General features: G+C 43.5%; 1 protein-coding gene across 2 annotated transcripts; it reads right to left on the bottom strand.

The window, feature by feature from the left end:
- Positions 1-9,257: 9,257 nt before the first annotated feature.
- MRPL23 (mitochondrial ribosomal protein L23) lies at positions 9,258-20,640 on the bottom strand. 2 transcript variants are annotated; one of them, XM_054198833.1, is made up of 6 exons: positions 20,560-20,640; positions 20,325-20,447; positions 19,370-19,452; positions 17,467-17,540; positions 11,809-12,024; positions 9,469-9,605 (listed from the first exon to the last, which is right to left on the bottom strand). In XM_054198833.1, the coding sequence occupies exons 1-5, from the start codon at positions 20,583-20,585 to the stop codon at positions 11,812-11,814; spliced, it is 519 nt and encodes a 172-aa protein (XP_054054808.1). In that variant the 5' UTR covers positions 20,586-20,640; the 3' UTR covers positions 9,469-9,605; positions 11,809-11,811. The 2 variants fall into 2 exon arrangements, with proteins under 2 accessions (XP_054054809.1, XP_054054808.1); XM_054198834.1 differs by lacking the exon at positions 11,809-12,024 and having other exon boundaries at positions 9,258-9,605; positions 20,560-20,600.
- Positions 20,641-21,702: the final 1,062 nt, after the last annotated feature.

Here is a 21,702-nt window from a genome sequence, read left to right on the forward strand (position 1 = left end):
TTCTGTCAAAGACTCACAATATTTGGTACTTTTTCTTTTTTTTTTTTTTTTTGAGGCCCCTGCCCATATGTGAGTCTCAGTGTCTATTTAAAAGACAAAGAAAGTAATTTCTTGCATACTCTAACAGAGAGAAAACATACAAAAATCTGAACTTCAGAGTTCAAACCACAGAAAGAAAAAAGAATCCCTTTAAGAAAATCCATAGGAAACCCTCCCATTATAAGCCAATCTCAACGTTTTTGGAGTCCAACTCAGCTGTAGTAAAATCCCAGTATCTGCCAATGTGAAGGCAGGAGGCACTTCAGCCATTCAGAGGCACTGCTCTACAGACGCACCTGCCTTCTTCACCCACCCTGTGCCAGGGCCTAGGAAACTTGGACCTGCTTTTTGAAAACCATCTCTCTGGTGTCAGGATTTGGGGGAGAAGCAGGAAGAGAGGGGGCCCTGAAGTCGCTCCACTTCTCTGTACAAGAGTGTTCCACAACATACCCAGGGCCACAGCCAAACGCATTAGACCGCAGCACTCACAGATCCTACTCAAGAGTCTTCATAATTCCTCTTCTCAAGCCAAGAAAAACAGAGCAAGCAGAAAACAAATAACAGTGGGCAAGCAGGAGTATTTGTCCCTTACTACAATGGCCTGAAGCAATCAGAGAGGTAGGGCTGATGAACCTTTAATTACTTGTGCAATAACGACCTCTGTTTCCAGCATTCCTTGGCAGGCAGGAAGTGGCTGGAGCAGTCAGGGACCTGTTATGCTCTCCTCTCCACAGGCTTGAAATCGATACGAAGGCCCCTCACCCAGCTGGTCACACGTTTCAAGACACACTCCACACAGAGGTTGTTTATAGCTATTAAAAGCAGTAAAAAGAAAATACAACAAAAATAAACAGCTCTTTTACTGAGGAGTTGTTACTGAATGGCATGGCTCTACAGCTAGGGTGTTCAAAGCTCCCATACTACTTTTTCCAGATAGTTAAAAAAAGTGATTAAAAATTAGGAAAAAAAATATGATTATGAAACCACCCTTCAACCTCAGTATATCAATATTTTTTGTAGTGTGTCGTGCTCAACCACACAGGGAGCAGAGGCGGCACTTTTCATGAAGGACCCCTAGATGTTAGCCAGAAAGACAAGTGGGGGCAGAGGAGAGTGATCATGCCTAGATAATTTCCATGACACAAAACAAAGTCAGAAAGAGAGGTTAAGGAATTGACCCAAGCTCAGCTGAATTAAGTTCACCCTCCTGATTCCCAGGCCACAGAAATGACCTTTCTTTTGGGGGAGGTGGAAATCAAGACATCCACAGCTGACAGCTGAAGAATGCAGAAGGTGCTCTCTACCTTCCCACAGGGTCTAACACACATTAGACATACTGTAGCTGAGACAGCTGCCCAACTTGCCATCTTTGCCAAGCTCCATCTCGGCTGGGATTCTGCAGCATGACAGAGGCTGATCCAGAGGTCAGAAAAAGAAACTCTGCCCGAGACAGTTTGCAGGCTATTTTGCTTCCCAAGGAAATAAGTCTCTTCCTATCCCCACCTCCATCTGCTGGAGTCAGTTGCCTTGACGCATGTGGCACTGATGACTTCCCAAAACTCTTGTTCTTTTAATATTACCATTAGCTCTTTGATATCTTGGTTATCCACAGAAACAGCCAGAGCGTGTCTGCATCCAGCAAAGTTCTTGGCCCTGATATTTTGTGGCAAAGAATTGCACAACACTAATGTAACCCAATGTCGAGTGAAAATATTTCTGTGTCAGTTTCTATCTTGCCCGCTTTTTTGTTTCACTCACAGTCCCCACTCACATATATCATAAAGGGAGGTACTTCTGGATAGCCCATCTCTAATCATGTTGCCTCTGACTCCTCCCTCCTCTAGAATGAATATTTACAGACTTTTCAATCTCTTTTCACAAGAGGTCTTTTTTTGCTTCCTTAACTACATCACAGCTGGCTCCTGAACATCCCCTCCTCTCAGAGATAAAGTGGCAAAACCAACATGGTGTGCCCCAGTATTTAAAGGATCCTTTACAACACAGAAAGACATCCCGGGATTGCTGAGCAGCTTTCCTGTTGGTTAAAACAGGAAACACGGAGATAAAAGGAGTCAAATCCCTCTGCTAATTGAAATTCTGTTCTGCTACGCATTAGGGCAGCACGGAAGAACTGACCTGGGTTGGAAAATAGCTGCTTTGAACACAAGACTGAGGCTATAGGCAGACCTATCAGTTCCTGTCCTCTCTCATAAGGCAAAAATGATAAGAAAATTCCAAATGGCAGAACACCGCATAGCTCCAAAGTCTGCTCAGAGTATTACCCATTGCTTTCATCAGTCATTCCCTTGAGCTCCGTCACACTGCAGTAAACTGCTACATGCCACCACTCTCACTGCCCAGAACCTAGAAGAATGCACATGAAAGAAGTATCCTCAGGGATGTCCCCATCTGTTAATCTAAAGACATTCACCCCCCCCTGCACAGCACCCATCAGCTTCTCCCCACTGTCCTTTTCTAGTTGTTTCAGCACCATAAGACATGAGGAAGACCTGGCTGGACAAAGCTGTCTCATCCACTGAGATGCCAGCAAGCAAAAGTAATGCAGATCTCCACTTCCCCTCCTTCTGCTGGATCTCCAGTCGTGTCACAATCACTATTAAGCCCAGCTGGGGAAACCGAAGCATTCAGAAGTTGACTGAGTCATCTAAAGGAACAAGGATCAGCAGCAGTAGGCTGCCACACAGCTCCGGAAAAGTCTCCTTTAAGACACTAAATCCCTGGAATGAAGGGTTGCAGTGGCTCATCCATGAGAGTATCTTAATGGCAGAGATGAATTCACCCCAAACTTCAGGGCCAGTTCATTCAGAAGGGTTAGCAGGGAGGTGGTAGGAGAGAGCACCACCACCTCCAGTTTGAAAGCGACCTACCAGGAGAGATGCCCCAGGCAGAGTGGGGGGTGCTGTGGTTGTTAGACAGATACTTCAGCATCAAATCTTTGGGCTTCTCAGGCCTCCTCATGTTTACCCTATAGAGATTTGCCTGACCAGCCCCTAACAGCAGGACCCATCTTTGAAGTCCATGGCCCAGCTATGCCTGCATAAGCAGTAGCGACATCAGGCCTAACATGCATTGGGCAAAGAAGCAAAAGAAACTGCCCACAAACTCTTTCAGCTTTGTTTCAAAAGGCTTGGAAGTTCCTCCCCTTCTCTTCCCCTAGCCCCTTCCATAAAAGCTTTGCATGCAGAGCAGCGTCTCTTGGGTCCCTCATTCTCTTGAGCAAAGTAAACAGACCTCCCGTGCAGCAACAAATGAACAACAAACAGAGGGGGAAGGAAAAAAAAAATTCTCGCTGCCAACTTGGAAATTTTTTTCGGCATGTTTAATTTTTCAAAAAAATTAAAGTGTGCAAGCTATGCCCCAAGGGTGACCCTGCACAAAGCTTTCTGGCAGCTCCAATGTCCTCCATTCCCCCCTCACATCACCACAGACACCCCATCTTTCCCCGTGTTCTTCCCCTGACGCACGTGTGCACATACGAAGCCCTAAGAATCCTGGCACCCAGACGGCTTTTTCTTTTTCAAGCATGCCAAAACAAGCTAAGCTCCTAAATCCCTTTTAGAATCTGGCCTCGTGTGGAAATCTGTTTGCCTCCATCCTATGTTTATTTTCTTTTGTTTTCAGGTTTGTTAGCCCAAGGGCAAATGTTGTTCCTAGCACCAGTTTTGGGTTGGTTTTTTGGTTGTTTTTTTTGGTATTTATCTTTCAATCAAGTGTTCCTCCTTGCAAGGATAAACAGGATGTTTAGAGACTCTGGGTATGACGACCAGTCTTTGACAGCTGTTGTGACACACCACACACTACGTCTTGCCATGTGTGCAAGCACTGGCACAGCTCTATCTGCAGCAGGCTCTCTTCATTTGAGGAGATGGACTATATGACCAAAAAGGCCTTCGCCGGCTCTATGTTTTTAGCACAGGCTCATGAAAAATGAGCCACACGATCCAGAACAACTCTCCAGCCCCTCCCTGCACTTAGGAGGATATCACCTGCCCACGCCACAGCCATTCCCTTTCTAGTCAGCACGTTTCACTTGCTCAGCTACACTAAAATATGCTCTGCCTCTGACAAATTTTTCTTTTCCAGGTACATACATACAGACAACAGTCAAAATACTTCTAAACCACACTGATTCAACAGAGGGAGTTTCCCAAGCCTTTTTTTAGGAAAGGAAGTTTTCCAAGCCTTGAATCACTGACATTGGTCTGACTCCTAAACCAAGAACTCTGGAAAATGAAACGTAGATAGCTCTAACTGAGGGCCTGATCCCAAGCAAGACCCACCTACGCAGAATATTGTGTGTGGCCTCAAGATGCTCTCTAAAGTCCAAGTCACCAGGGAAGAAAATGCAGTGCCTAATTCTGCACTGCACAATTTCTCCAAAATATTAATCACTTATCATTTGCAATGTTTACTAAACCTTTCCTGCCTTCAGCTGTACGAGACTGATAATTAGTCCTGGTTTGTAATTAAAAACAATTAGTTTGGCACCAGGCCCTAGTTACTGTGTTCTCAGGCCACAGAATAAGTGACTGGGGGATATCTCCTCAATTCTGCAAGCTGGGTGCGTCCACAACACCAGTGCACACTTTGACAAGCCGTATTATACACAAAGAGCTAAATTCTGTCTGAACAGCCAAAAATCACTCTAAAAGAAATGTCTCAGCCAGGGTGACACCTCAGCTATTGCATTTAAAGAAAATAATACTTATAAAAATTACCTCTCTTCTCTATAAACACATGACTCCTAAACAGCAACGCTCAGTTTTCTCCAGGACAACCACTTTAAGAAATTCACAGGGCAGATGGCAACGTGTTGCTGACTTTCACGCTGTTTGGGCCCAGCTTATTCAAGGAAACTCACTTCGTCCTGCAACGCTTGTCAAGTTCAAGCCTTGAAATCCATTCCAGGTAACATTCAACCACAAGCTTCTGGACTACGCACAGAAACTACGGCATGAAATTTTATGGTCTGTGTTACTCAGGAGGTCAAAAGGGATTATCACAATGTTCCTTTTTAGCTGTGCTACCTATGAGTCCTGGCATATAAGCCGCCCTGGAAAGCCATTCTCAGACAACTGCTTTAAATTGGACTCTGAGCAGTCCTTGAACTCTACTTCAGGAGAAAGCAGCATTGTCAAGATAACGGTTTTACAGCTTTCAGTCCTCCTAGCAAAAATAGTGCTTGCTTTGTGTACCTTGCCCCGTTTTACACACTAAGCAGACACCCTCTATCCAACCCTTACCGCTCTCTGCAAGTCGTTCCACAAACACGCCTGAGATGAAGAAGCAATAGTCTGTCCTACAACCTGAAAATTCAAATAAGTAAAGTAATTTTCCTGAAAAAAAACCCCAACTTTGATAAAATTGGGATAACCTGGACGGATCGGGAACTCCCCATCCATGAAGACATTTTCTACAGCAATATGGCCTTCAATAAAGGAAACAAAATTTTCATATGGGCTTTCCTTTGCACAGAGCAGGAATATTTGCTAAATGGATTAGAATATGCCTTTTCTGGAATCCACCACTAGGTTGTACTTACTTCTTTCCTATCATTTATTTTATTTAGCCTTTTTTCTTCCCTTAACCACCAATAGACTGACAAACAGGGAATGATGCAGAGGACTGTAAAACCAGCCACTCATCTGCAGGCAGCACTTATCTTTGACAGTGTGGCTTACACACTGAAGATGAAGCTACTGCTGCTTTGTGCCTAACCACTTACCAGCTGAGCTGCACTATATACCTTCCTACTTCAAGGTGACTGTGAAGACAAACATTTGCAGTCTCTCAGGTCAAGTAGCAAGGCTCAGGTGACAAGTGGTTACAAGACACAGTAATTGTCACCTGCAGACACCCACACATTCTTATGTGATCCACTTCAACCAAGGAACCTGTTCCTAGTACCCAACCGAGCAGGACTTACAGCACAACATGCATTTCAAAGCTGTAATGTTAGGAAAGCCACTGTACATAGTCACTTCACTGTTTCTGCAATTCTGTTCTGGCTTATTTTAAAAAATAATAAATACAAGTAAACAAAAAAGCAATTGCGTGTTCCCTCGGAAGTGTACTGGTGTGGTTGGGACAAATGTGCTCATCGTAGCCGGATGCTTTTCTCCACCAGAGTGGTCGACACAGTCAATTGCGCATCCACTGACTGTTCTAGCACATTACTCTCTTTGGGGGGTCGCACACGTTCAGAGGGGAAAGAAACTGCATTCAGCGCCTCCCTTGCACGTCAGAGAAGACAGCAGCTGCAGAGCTGAGCACGCCAAGTGCGGGACGTGGCTTTTCCTGCACCACCGCGAACATCAGCCTCTTCAACCAAGTCATTACTTTCGTCCTTGGAGAAGTTATTCACACGTATATCCAAATCCTTGGCCCACAGGTATGGCTGCTGACATAGCCAAGGACAGCTCGACACCTCTGATAGCAGGGCTAGGTGTGACCTCATAGGATCTGCCAATCCCTTGCATCACCCAAAATAAACAGCAGGATGTGCTGGAAGGAGCACAGTTTAGTGAACAAAACTACATAATTCTGAGTCCTTATCCTACTTTCACAACTCTGGTACATGATATAATTTCTGCCTTCATATTCAAGTATCATCTCCATTGTTGTCTAGCTTGTACAGTTTGGGGGATGGGATTTGTGAAGCACCAGATCATATTAAGCACTGTCACTTCCTCAGAAACACTGGCCAATAAGGGACTGGGAAAAACTTGACATCTTTTTAATCCCACTTCCACGGCAATCAGGAGCATTAAAGCAAATTAACGGTAGCTCAAGAGCTTTGAATTTTCTTTTTTTAATCTTACCTTAATTTCACAGGGATACTATTTTAGACATAGCTGGTAACATTGCCTTCTTAAGCACCTTGAGTATCTGCCAGAATTTGGCTGCAGCAACTTCATACAGGTACGGGTATACTCGGCTCTATTTCTTCCCTTTTGTGCCACTCCAGACAGAAACCTGTCTTGAACATGAGCTAGAAATTAATCACCCATGGAGAAATTACAGAATAGCAAAGCATGGTAGACCTACCCAGGGGCTTTTGATACTCACTCAGCCTAGAGCATATTTGGGACTGTAAATAAACACCTCTCAGCTTGGATCTTCAATGCCAGTACAGAAGCTGGTGACTCCAACCTCTCCTGAGGGCCATCACAGGGAAGGCAGAGAGGCTGATGGGTTGCTGTATCTCTTGCTGTTAGACCTAACACATGGAATACAACCTCATTTATACAGAACTATCACATACCTGACTATTTGCTTGCTCAAGGCTGACCAACCAGTTAGGGAGATATGTAGCAGCGCTAGATGAATTGTTTTGATTTTATCTTCACTGTTGTGAAGAAGGTGGTGTTATCTATATTGGAGGTGACCACAAAGGAAAGTGAAGAAAAACCAGCAGACTCCATAACATTATACTGTAGGAACAAAGCCCTAGTCCCAATATGGATCAGCTCCACACTGAGATGCGAGTTTGAGAAACAGCCCCTTTAAAAAAATACATTAAAAAAGGAGGGGACGGTGGGGAGGCTGTGTACAGCAGAGGAGAGACCCTTGCATCTAGACAAATTCAGTTGTCCTACTTTAAAACTGCAGGCCAGCTCCTGATTTCACCTGGAGTTCCACATGTCACTACAAAACTCTGGAAGTGTTGGCTTTGCAGATACGCCAAACATAAGAACTGTTTTCAGTGAACTCAGTATTTTTCCACATCTACTATTGTAACTCTGCTGGCAGGCTGGGAGTAGCAAATCCTCCCTTATCTCCCTCCTCTCTGAGAGCATCTCTCTGGTTAAGCACCAGCTAATTTAGATCATCATGCACAATCCGCCTTGGAAAATGAACAAGGGGCGGGGAGGGGGGGGGGGCGGTGGGAGAGTCACTGGGGTTGTAAGCAACAAACCACAGGAGGAGATGGACTGTTGTGCAGGAGGGAAGTAGCAGGGGGAAAGAGGCGACTAATGAACAGAAGGGGGTGCGTAAAATCCTACTTGGATTGCCTCTCTGGGGAGCAGCTGTTTCCTTGTAAACATCTTGCTAGCTGTCCAAACAAGAAGTTCAGACACAGAACAATAAAGGAGAGCACCCGGGTAGACGCGTGAAAGACATGGGCTCATTCACTACCCTGCCAATTGCTCCAAGTGGCAGAATTCAAAACCCAGTGAAACATTAGCCATACGTTTAACCCTGCATGTGCTGGTTATAGCCAATGGCCTGCAGAAACACATCCTTCTCTATCTGTGAAGTCCTTTCCCAGTCCTCCTTTCACCCTGCTGTTTCTAACCCACCAGCAAAGCACATTACTTGACAAAGGAAAAGAGAAAATATCCTCATCAAGGCAAGGAGAAATAGCCACAGAGCCAAGAAATGAAAAACCCGAACGTGGCAGCCCTGAAGGCCTAGAAAAGTTCTACCACTGCCCTGGCATCAGCAACTTGGAATTAGAGGGAGTTGCACCAGAAAAAGTAGAAAGAGTCTTTTTATTAGTCCTGAGCACAAAACAGCCTACACCGGCAGAAGCATTTCTATGCCAGTACAACTGTGTCCACATAGGGCTCTTGCCAGCACTGCAAGGTAGCTGCGGACAGGGGAAGGAATACTAGCACAGCCGTGCCAGCAAACATTCCTTGGGCAGGCTGGCCACAGAAGGCAACTACCTGCACTGCACAACAGCAAGCAGAGACTGTGCACAACAGCAAGAAGAGATCACACACCTTTGTCCATTCCTTAATGCTTCTGGGGATCAAACGCACATGTGCCCAGTCACAAGCCTATCCAATAATCCCTGTCTCCAAAATGCCACACAACTGTTAACAAAGGCGTGCAATCAGATCACACGCACAACTCCAGGAAAGGGGGGGTCACTTTGCAAGGAAGGCAATTCACAGGATAGTAGGACACCATAACTGACAATAGGGGAATCCTACACCCCAAGCCTATAGTCTAGTTATCTACACCTTCATGTCCGCCCCGACTGACCTATCTTGACTTTTACACATTCTATTCAATGCAAACTACACTTAACCTGGGAAATGAAATGCCAGCTACTTTTACCCAAAACAACCCATAGAAGCAGGAAGAAGGTAAGCACAATGACACTGGCATAGTCAGAAACAACAACAAACAATTCCACATTTTAGAAATAGTCCACAAGTTCACAGGAAAGACCTGATGCAGTCAGATTTATTTTACCTTTTTATTTCTTTAGGGCCATTTTGTTGTAGTCATGCACAAACAGCCAGAAGAAAAGACACCTAGCAAGGGCTGCTCAAGAATAAACATTCGGTCATTACAAGATGGGAACGGTGCAAGTTCTGCTGATCAAAATCCCTCTGAGCCTAAAGAAAGGCAGCTGGCTTGTTGCATCAAAGTCCAAACCAATCGGGGACTCCACCTCGTCTGGGGTCACCTTTCTGCCTCTGCTTCTCACTCTCCATATATTTATCCTTGAAGTCATCAAAAGAGCGAGTTTCTGCATCTTGTTCTTTCTCTGGAAATAGGTTGGGAAACTGAAAGGTTTGTCCTTGGCCCTAAAGAGAAAACAAATGGTCAGAGAGACATTCCAGCCTTTCTGCAGTAGCTATGATGCATAAACTTATAATGGAAGACCACCCTGGAGTTTCAGCTAGTGCAAAATGGTACCTCTTACCTCCCAAGATCTCTTTCCACCCCTCTCCCCAAGATATACATATATCCCTCCCGCCCGCAAAAGCTAACTTTCAGCCTCTCCTCTTTCGTGTGCTAATTAAGACACTGACATCTTTTTTTACAGATGAGAGCTCGGGAGATGGACACCTCGTCAAAGACTTTGAACTAGCTCAGAGATGTTGTATGAGTCATACAGCAAAAGCAAGATGAGCAAAATAAGTGATTTTGTTAAAGTAACACCATCAGGGAAATATATGGTGGAGCAGGCATTCATTATGTTAACACTGAGGATATGGGTAGTGGTTATAGCTGTTTAGATCCCAGCTAAGGATAAGAGGGAACAGTCCTAGCAGCTGTTACTGTAGAGTGTAATGTGGGAATATGGAATAACAGATAGTAGAGGTCTGTTATCAACAGGAATAAAGACAATAGTGTAAAACAGTTACAGAGGGAACAATCTGTCTAATACATCACTGATGAGATTAAAGTGATTACATCTGCATCAGTCATTCTGCCTAACAGAGAAGTCATTTTAGTGAAACATCATCATCAGATCTATGTCTCCCACTTGGAAAATAAATATTTGCCTCATCTCTGTTTTTTATCTAACAGCAGGAAACCATTATTCTGTGGAAATGTTCTATCCCATTAACATTATCTACTTACTTTTTAGTGGTGTTTGCACTAAGCACAACTTCATTAAACTCAACAATATCAGCCCTTCCATTCAGTATGGGACTTTGCATAATAGAACTCATAACCAATAGCTCATAACTCCAAAATTACTCTCCAAAATACTTACAAATCTTACCATAGATTAAATTCTTTGGCAGAATACTGCATATAGAAATCTCAACAACAGCATTTAATTGCTTCAGATGAAAATGTTTTTTTCAGATTAGCCATTCTTTACATTTGTGCAATAAATAAACAAGAGGCCCAGTTATTAAATGGTTCCACAACGGACATGAAAGGAGCCTTCCACCACATGGCTACCTACACTACATTTTGGGATCAGAAATGTGACATAATTAAACCCAAAAAACCCCATCACCATGCCCCTGACCCAGCTGAATGTGTGCTATGTTTCATTTAGCCATATACACTCAACCTGGTAATTTACAGGTGTGAAAGAATTTAAACCTCAAGCATACACTTTGGAAAGAAAAAAAACATGACTTATCCCAGTTGAGCTTATCCAGACTAGAATCTAGGAAATATCAACTCATAATAAGCAATGCTCCGGTTGTTTTTGTAGTGCATACTTCTTGGGGGTTTCCTAAGAGCCTGACCATACTACAAAAACAACAAGGGAGCTGCTGTGTACATTGCTCTGTCCTCGATTCTAGCCTGGATAAGATCAACTGGAACAAATCAAGGTTTTCCTTTCCATGGTGTACACTCTGGGGTTTCAACTCTTTTGTACCTTTAAATTACCAACAGGTATGCTTATAATAGCTGTGCTATGACAGTTAAAGCATAGTTCCACTCCAAGGCAGAGAAACTGGCCTCACCAATGTCCTTGAGCAATCCCAAAGCTGTAGCCTACTGAAAATCTTCCTGCAGTAGGATCAGCAGCAAGCACCCTTGAGGCCAAGTGCTGCACAAGATTTTAGCACACTAAAGCATTTGGGACAGAATTTGTTTATGTTACAAAAAAAATACTGTGTTTTAACTACACTGCAGGCGGTTCACTCAGCCCCGTGGTACCTATACAACCGACAGGGCCAATTCTAAGGACTTGTCTGCACTGGAGACGAAGCCATTTTAGTTAAACAAGTCAAAAAACAATTCAGGCTAACATGGTAGGCATACCACCTACACTGAAAATTTGAGAACTATTTATATTGGTAACACTGTAGTAAGGGACTGTTCTTGTTATGCAGCACTTCCATTTTGGTATGCTTCCAGCACCAATGCACTTCCCTTATTGGGGAATGAAGGAAGGCTGTCCCTAAAGCATACTAACAACATCCATGGTAATTCATTAAGCATTGCAAAACAGTTATTATTTTAAAAAGAGGGGAAAGAAACAAACAAAAAAAAAAAAGATATGCACAGAGGCTGTAGCAAAACCAGACAAACCTTTCAGCTGTTTATCGAAGTGCTCACAGTTCCCATTTCAAGGCTGGTGAAAGTCAAATATTGAGCTGAAAATGTCAATCTGTATCTGGAGTCTTTTAATAAATCAAAATCAGCACAGACAAGTTGGCTCTTTCCAGCTCTTGTTTTCTGAAGAAATTCTGATTTGGCTGGCAGCCAGACACGATTCGAAACAGCCAAGACATTACACCCTGAGAACTGAAGGTTGATAAATCTTAAGTAACAATACTATGCAGTAATACTGCACTGTAAGACTCTGAAGTGATGAAAGCTGTATGAAAAATAGCTGTTGTGCATGCTCAGTAGCTAGTTTTCAGAAGAAGCCTGTATCTTGGGTATTTCAAAATTTCAAAAATACCAAAAAGCATCAACTTACATAAAGGACTGTGAGTCTCTCCAGGCATATTTACATTCAGTGCATCTTTCACATAATGCCAGAGGCTACTGAGGTTCATGTTCATATGCCACCTTCTCAAAAAAATGCCTACCAAAAGAACGTTATGCACTCCTTTATGCAGTGCTGCTTTTTCTTACACTTTTGCTTTGTAAAAGCTTTCCCTTCTATACAGCAAGCATTTGATAACAGTATGATAAATGCATCCTCAGAATGAAATCCTAACAAAAATAAAGCAAACAAATTTCTATCAAGTTCAACAGGGTTTTATCTGGTTTGCAAACTGCTAAAACATGAAATGCTGGCATATTCAACCAGAAAGCAAAATTTTGCCTTATTCCTATACTTGCATTTGTTCACTGTTTTACCTTTTGCAAGCCATTTAACTTTAAATACTGAATTACAGAAACTCACATAAGCTGAAATGGGTCTGAAAAGGCTAGGGCTTGGTCCTCCCTTAGAACTTCTGCCAGCACAACTACCTTAGTTAGAAGCATAGATAAAGAGGAAGAAAAGAATCCCTTTCTACCTGACACAGCTGTGCTAAATGAAAATCCTGTAAAAAAAACAGAGACTGGCAAAAAAAAAATCATTTTGCTTGGATAATTGCACTGCCAGCAGAACTTTTTCACCAATGTGACGTGATACACTGACATTCTGGAGTTTGTCAGGATAAGCTCTACCATCACATGCTCTTATATCTAAGTGAGCCCTTATAATGTTAAAAAAAGAAGAAAACAAACAGAGCAAGTCAGAGAGGCAGTATTAAAACATCTGAAAAATAAAGGCAATGTGATGATTTTACACATTGCTGTTCTCAATTTAGGGTCTTCCCAGAGACCTGCCTTTTTCCTACAAATTCTAAAATTACGTACAAGTGAGATGTGTGGTCCAGTGTTTAGATTACAGAAATGGGAGCCATTAAACTTCTAGTCCTGTGCAACTCTAATCCTTGCTTCAGCATTACCCAAATGTAAAACTGATTTATATGCAAGGTCTTATGAGGATTCATTTGTTAAATGCTAACATCCTTCAAGATAAAAAGTGACCTAAGCATCAAACATGTATTTTCCCCGTAGATTTCAGTAAGAAAGGCTGAAAACACACCTTGTTTGTAGAAGGAGTTATCTCACCCAGTGGTACAAATTGCCTCCATTCATTTTAATGAGAGGTTAAGTGACCATAATTAGGCCTATGAAGTCAAGTGCTAGCCTTTCCACTGCTGAGCCTCATGTCAGAAAATTGCTGGAAGGATTATCTAGCACAAACCCACTTATACTTCTGTGACCTTTGCGTCCCTCGAAAAGTTTAGGAATGGAAGGTCAGCACAGATATCATTATGTAGGAATGACGCAGCAAACACTGATCATGTAAACAACTCTGAGATCTTCTGATTATTTAGATAATTGAAGCACTTACTACTGTCCTTCAGAATTAGGAGAAAAGTGATGTTTATAGTATCGTTAACTAAAAAAATGTTGGACTCGAAACAGCACGGGATTTCATCCAGCAGTAGCAGCAAATGCAGCTAGAGTTTAATAATCCAGTGCATTTGAACAATTCTCCTACTACTGCAGTGGTAATATCTGATGTTAAAATGTATGGCAAAACAGCACGGAAAGCAACTTCAAAAACCCACACAGCAATGATACAGTGCACAGAGCATCCGAGTTTCCTATGAGTTCACTACATGTCAAAAGAGAACTGCTGTCACAACTGATGTTTAAATGGATTAATTACTACGAATGTACTGGACACTTTAAACAGGGTTTGAGGAGAAAGCATTTGCAAAAATGTTCCCACCAGTGCCATCATTCATGCAGCTAAATAGGTGTTAGTCCTAATGTTGACAAGGTCAGACTCCTTTTTACAGCCATCTCCATTAGATTTCTCAAAACAGGTTTAATTAAAAATAGGTCTGGATTCCAGAGGCTTGTCTACAGTTGTGCTCCCACGGGTGCTAACACCTGTTGAGCTAAACGAGTGAGAGCACTGAAGGAGGAGGAGGGGATGTTGCTGATTTTTTTCATTTCCCTGATGTTGATGCAACTGTAGTTTCCCACTGGCATTCTTTCTTCTTTTTTTTTTAATAACATTAGAATAATTATAACTGAGTAAGGAGAAGGGTTGTTGTATTATATTCATTTTATATACTCTGCAAAGATATACAGCTTTGCTTTTAATTAAAAAAATAAAACAGTGTAAAAAAGTAGGATTTGATACCCAGGGCTGTAAGTCTCTAACTTAAACCTTTCTCACCACATTCCAAAAGGGGAAAAAAGGCAGGCAGGCTCTGGAATGGCAAGATATTGTTGATCCACAGCCTTCTATGATTTGAGGTATTTTTTTAGTGTGAAAATATTATGCTTGGACAGATCATGTATTTGTCCAGTTACAGCCTGAGAATAAAGTAAACAGCTCTGAATCTCCAAGAAATAGTATTTGGAAGAGAAAGGACAACAATTCTTACATGTGGAACAGCTGTGGCATTAATCTGACACCTAAGGGTATGTTGACTATGACTTCATACATCTTCCACCTTTCAGACACTTGCAGTAAGTTAATGGATATGTACGTTGCACTGGGACACATAAGGTGATGTTTTATGAAGCAGAGAAGCGCAACTGGTCATGAGAATATACTCAATTTCATTCAGGTAATCCACACCACAGCTGCTACCAAGTCACGCTGGAAAGAGCAATACTTCCACCTAGTGGGCAATCGGAAGATCAACCCAAGACCTCCCAAAAACACATCCTTATTTGTCCAGTCATAAGCAGTTTTAACTTGAAACTGGATTAATGAGAGAAAACGCAGCTGGTAAAAATGGTGGGAAAGCCCAGCTACTCTGATTCACGGCAGATGCAAACTAATTCTCATGAAAATAAGGATTCTACAGTGGTTACCAAAGACTTTCCTAAATTAGGCAGATATTAACAATGGACTGCATGGGGCCTGTTACGGCCTGAATCACCCCATGAATGAGAATGAAGGCAAAACCTTCAGTTTCAGAAATGACACCAAGTTTCTGGCCTCACCCACTGTTTAAAGCTGGTGTGAACACAGAACTGGGAGCTCATTGTCTGAGACACCAGAGCTAGTGATGAAAAGCAAAGAACAAAAGGAAAAAGAGAAAAAAGAAGGGGAAAAAAAGGACAGACAAACCTCAATGTTAAAGGAATTAACAGACACCAACAACAGAGAAAAAGAGAGCAAAAAGACACATCAACAGAAAAAAGAGCGCAAAGAGACTAGGAATGAGGTGAGGGGAAAATGCACAGGCCAAGCATCACTGACAAGAGCTACACGGGCTTAGTAAGTGGCCAGGATTCCCTCAATTGGGATGAAGTACAACACCTAAAGGTGGTCCCCTGACCCCGTTCATAGGTCAGACAGAAAACATGGCATTCTTTAAAAACTTATGATGATACTACAGTATAGGGCAATGCAGTAAGGGACATTTGCTGTCTCGTGTACCAAGAGTAGTCCTCAGCCACAGTACCACAGGGCTCTGTGCAGGCTAATTTGCCCAGCAGACAAAATGAGAGGCTGGAGGAATGACCGGAGTTACTGCTGTCCAACTGCCTCCAGAACCTAAGCTAGTTTGGGTAATTCTCCTCACCACCATGGAGCTGCCCTTAAGGTAATGGCAACTGCTCTAGGTTCAGAGGTTTGATGTGAAATAAATGCACAAAGGCACTGCCTTAAGTGAGCGACTGGCTCCACAGAACAGCAGCATTTTGCTTCCCACTCCTTCCCCCGAGTATCGATGGGTTGCAAATTACCTCCTTCTCAACTCAGCAGACAAAAGAAACAAGACTGCATTAAATACAGCGAAATAAAATTCGAAAACTGACCACAGTTCAGTAAAAATCCACGTCTGCTTCAGTTTTGGGAAACGAATCTCTGAACACAAAGAAGTCACTAGCAGGAGGCCACGACAATGGAAAGTGCTTGCAATTACCTACTAAGGAACAACACTCAGAAAAAGCAACTTGTAAGACAGAAGATCACTCCTCACATTCAATTCCTCAGCTGCGTTCTTAATGAATTGTTCATACCTGATCTCTCACAGACAAAAACCTAACACAGACAATCCAGGAGGTAGAATCTGCCCACCAAAGCAGAGACTCTTCCTTGAAAAAGGAATGTGTTTTTTAGCCACTGTAATGCAAAATCCTCACAGAGATGAGGTTGCCTTTAACTTCAGCACAGTAAATCAAGGTTAGTCCTCATCTAAATACAACTCTGTTACATTCTATTAACATTGTACTTGATAGTGTTCTTTTAAAGGTAAGGACTGTCTAGAAAAACACACTCTTCTCACTTTCTTTTGTACACTCCCCTTCCCAGAAGGGGCCTAGAAAAAAACTTCCAAGCACATTTAAACTTTGAAAAATTAAAAAAAAAAATCAGATTTCCCATTATCTGTGCCTCCTTAGGTTGACACCAAGTCCGTATGAAGTCTTATGCAGCCTTTAAGATCACACAGTGTTCCCTCCACACTGAATCCTTGTCCCAGGATGGAGTAACACTGAGGCTGTGTTGCCAACAGCAATTTTGAGCTTATGGTTTTACAACCATAAATAGCATTCCTTTAATGTAATTTTGGTATGTGAAGAGGTTTTCTGTCACTGGTTGCATTTCTTTTTTACATAGAGACAGGTAAGCCCAAGAGAAGTCTAAACTATAATATGCTCCTGTTATGAAAGAAATTCGTAAAAACATGAAGCTCCTTTTCCACTGGGCAACCAACATACGTTTCAGAACCCGGTTTAGCCACAAAGCATGCTTGTTAGACATGACTAAAAGCTCCCCAAGGAATATGCCTTAGTCTTCTCTGAAATCCAAAAAGCTTTAATAAGAAGTTCCTACCCTTACAATATATTCTTTCACTTACTGGACATTTCAGCAATCAACCACACAAGTCGTGAACCTTCCAGCACACAGAGTACAGGGTCAGCATGAAACTCACTGGCAAAGCAGCGCCGTATGACATCAGTCCATAACTTACATACAGAACTCAAACAAATACGGGACTGGAAAACTAACCATTTGTTTGAATTTGATTTTTAGACTGAGTCATTTAAATCTCTTCACACATTATGGAAAGTATTAAAGAAAATGTCATTATTAGAAGACTGGCAGAAATATTCAGCCAACCGGACAATTCAGTGAACATTAATTCTAGCTTGGATGGTTAACAGTGTCTTCCTCTTTCCACACACGCGTCCATGTTAACTCACCAGCTGTACATAGGCAACCTTGTAATCTGGCTTCTTCACTCTCTGATTCTTGTGATTCCTCTTGTTGTTTGCACCTGCAGAAATGAAGAGTCCCACCTTTTACTTCCCAGGACTTCCAAGTTCCCAAAGCAAGGCCAAGCTGAAGGGGTGACTTCACTAGTTCTGATTTATTGTTAAGAAGAATACTTTTTCTTCAGTACCAACACAGTATCACAATTACCAAAATGTACTGAAATTGGTACATAACTCTCCTTGTTTGCAAGTAGGGAACCGAGGCATCACCAGACTCAGGCTTCTGACAGCCATTGTGCCTTCATGTCACACACAAAGTTTGCAAAGCACCAAGGAGATAAGTCTCCTGAGTAGGGGGCCAGTGGTGATAAACTGTCCTCCCAACATCAACAGCTTCAGGAAGACAAGGAGGAACTGATCACTTACCAGCTTCAAATTTGTCAATTTTTTGTAACCCAGCTAATGAGCTGGATCTACTGTTTATACACCAGGGAATTACACTCCACAACCAAAAAAAACAAAGCACCTCAACCTTCTGCAAGTATGCTGGTCACAACTGAGTGGGAAGTTCAATTTATTCCCTGCATGTTAGGCAGAGATTAAAGCTCTCAAATTATCTGACATTCTAACCCCCTTTCCTCTTTTATCCCTGAACATATATATTCTACCATCACTTCCATTAGAGGTGGGGGACAAAATGGTTATAACAAGAAGCATGAATATTTTTCAGTGCTGTTTGGAACTGCATGTGTCTGGTATTTAAGACTTCATTTAATTCTATTTTTCACATAAACATATTACAGATGATCTGTCTGCTTTTTCTTTTTATATGTTCTGAGTTTTACAACCTTATTTGAAGCTTTTTCTTTCACTCTCCATTTTTCACTATTACAGCTCTTTTTTCCTACCCATTTTTTAAAATCATCCCTATTTTTACGATTAAAAACACATCAATCAATTCCTTTGCTAGAGTCACTGCATGAAAAAAGAAAAACCCAGCCATAAAAGATGTCGTAACCAACAAGTCAGTCTCCATTTCATTAATGCACTGCCTGGTGATCAAAAAGGTAAATAACATGAAAATTATATTCCTGACTTTGCACCGCATGCAAACTGCAGTCAGAGAAGAAAGCATCCATATGTAAAGGTGACCTTATATAAATTTAGCTTATTTCAGTAAGAGGTGGGTCCCTCTGCTCCAAGCCAGAGTTCAGCATAACTTAAACAAGCAATGTTTCTTCTTTTCCTCTTGGGTTGTGTTTGTGTTGCTTTTTTGTGTAGTATTGGCACAGGGGAGAAACACCATGAGCGGAAGCATAGAAGTGTGTAGCAGAAACGTGGTAATGACAGGTAATTAAAAATTGAACGTTTGTCAAGATGCTCCACTGACGTTATCTACTGGTCTTATAGAGTATCTTTTTTACCCTACAAACTTTGCCTTTTGTTAGACCATAACACCTCCTTTGTGTGCATGCCTGGTAATCTCAACTCATGTATTTTTTAAAAAAGACTATGGCTGAAAATAAGTTTATTTACTAATTTTATTAAAACACATGAAGTTCCTTCTGAAGTGAGACACCCACTGGTCTTCAAGGAGAAATGGTACCAACTACAATAGAAGCTAGATAACTGGCAAGATGATAAGGCTTATTAAATTCAGATTTTTCTTTTAAAGACTAAACTTATGTCATAATCTAATCAAAGCATTCAATTATGAAGTGGTGCATATTCATTTGAAGGGACAAATAAACAGCTAAGCTGACAGATGTCACCAGCTAAGCACATGAACCCAAAGTTTGCTGAAATCTAATAGACCTGTTGAGAGGAAAAGCATATTCTAGCTGCACAGGGATGCTGTATTCATCCCTTTGGATTAATCAACAGGACTTACCATACTGTATCCTCGTCCTCACAGCAGCTACTGGCACATTGTATATTTTTTCAAGGTAATTCTTGATATCCACTTTTGTCATTCTAGGCAATGCAAAACCATTTTGGGAAAAGAAAGATGGAAAAGTATAAATATTTAAATAAAATAAAACAGAGCCAGAGTATTTATGGACGATGACTGGATGATACTCTGGAATAAATACGTCTTCTCCTTTTAACCAAGGTAGCTTTACTGCACAAAAGTTTAAATTCAACATAGATCACACACTGCTACATCGATTCATTATCCATAAACTGTATCTATGACAGATATTTTACTCTCTGTAGCCTCAACAGTCAAAACCCCAGATATATTCTGTTTTCAGCAAGAGAATCCTTTCTAATCTTCTGAACAGCATTTTCTGATCTTTTCAGGACCTGCCATAGGGTTGTTGGCTTTAGTGTGTGCAACCAGATCAGTCGGGATGAAAGCATCCCAACAAATACTTGGATATCACCTCATTGTTTCTAGATTGTTTTCACAAGCATAAGCAAATTCTTCTTAAGCCTGGGAAGGCTGAGCCCCACTAACACTCAGGAAGTGGTGCTTCCCGAGTGTTAGTTACTTAAGCTTGTACTTAGATTACTGCCCTCGCAGCCCTCTAAAAGGTCTTGATGCAGAAGCTCCTTCCGCCTCCAGCCCAAAGGGCTCTACCTGGCACCTCACCTTCCCCCCCTGAGCTAACCAGACAAGCTGCAGCCCAGAAACAGATGACAAGAGGCAGTGTGGCGGGACGTGTGGCACTGGGGAAGGGGGGATGGTGGTGCTCCAGAAGCGGCGGGGGCCCCTCGGCACCCTCGGGCGGTGGTGGGCCATTTCCGCGGAGGGCAGGCCCAGGCCCGCGATGGCTCCCGCTGCGGGGGGCTATGCCATGCCACGCCACGCCACGCCACGTCCCGTTCTCTCACGTACTCACTCCATGGAGACCCGGAACTGGACGGTGTCCTCGGGCTGCGGCACACCGGGCCGCACCGCCAGCATGAAGAAGTTGGGCCGGAAGATCCGCAGCTGCGGGCCGCCCAGCTGGAACAGCGGGTACCTGCGGGGAGACGATGCCACTGACTGACTGACCGGCACCCCCCCACACCCCCCGTACCCGAGCCCCCCCGGCCTGCCCCCCGCCACAGCCTGGTCCGACCCGGCCCGCTCACACGGCCCTCCTGGCGCCCGTCGCCATGGCGGTGGCCCGGCCCGGAAGCGGCGCGGCGGGAAGAGCGGCTCCCGGCGAGGCGGCGGCGGCGGCAGCTGTCGCCCCCTGCTGGCGCGGAGGAGCGCGGCGGGGGCCGTGAGGGCGTTGCCTGAGGGGCTGTGGGGGATGGCGGCGGGATCTGACCTCCTCAGCCTGGCCGCCACCTCCTCACCGCTGCCGCCACAATCACAGCCCGCCCCGAGTGGAGGGGACAGCCTTGGAGCCTTTGGGCAGGGGAGAGTTCCCCAGAGGAGCCGCAAAGCCAGGGGGCAGAAGGGAGTGTCTGCAAAATGGCGCCTCAGTGTGAATTTGCAGCCTTGGCTGCGTTTCGCTCTGTCTTTTCTTCATGGTTACAGGAGGGAGGCGATTCTCCACCTCTGCTCCGTGCTGGTGAGACCCCAGCAGGGGTGCTGCGTCCACCTCGGGGTCCCCAGCAGAAGACGGACTCGGGCCTGTTAGAGCGGGTCCAGAGAAGGGCCACGAAAATGGTGGTGGGGCTGGGAGTAAAGGCAGAGAGAGTTGGGGTTGTTCAGCCTGGGGAAGGAAAGGGTCCATGGAGACCTCATTGCTGCCTTTCAATACTTATAGGGGGCTTATAAGAAAGACAGAGAGAGACCTTTTAACAAGGCCCATCGTGACAGGACAAGGGGCAACAGCTTTACACTGAAGGAGGGTAGGTTCAGACTGGACGTAAGGAAGGAACTTTTTACAATGAGGGTATTGGGACACTGGATCAGGTTGCCCAGAGAAGCTGTGGATGCCCCATCCCTGGAAGCATTCAAGGTTAGGCTGGACAGGAGTTTGAGCAACCCGATCTAGTGAAAGCTGTCCCTGCCCACAGCAGGGGCTTTGGACTAGATGAACTTTGAAGGTCCCTTCCCACCTAAACCACTCGCATGAATCTAGGAGGCCGCAGCATGCGCTAAGAGAGAGAGCCAGAGTGGGAATGCGGGCACCAGAAACAGCCAGAAGTTTGGAAACGTGGGGGAGAACCACCATGCCTGGTGGGCTTGCCTCCAAGAGGGCATTTCAAGGTTGGCAAAGACAACAGGCCGTACAGAATAGCTCACATCCCAGATTTAGTAACAGCCATTTGCATTTTGAC

The sequence above is a fragment of the Rissa tridactyla genome, chromosome 4, assembly GCF_028500815.1.
Source record: "Rissa tridactyla isolate bRisTri1 chromosome 4, bRisTri1.patW.cur.20221130, whole genome shotgun sequence".
Classification (NCBI taxonomy): domain Eukaryota; kingdom Metazoa; phylum Chordata; class Aves; order Charadriiformes; family Laridae; genus Rissa; species Rissa tridactyla.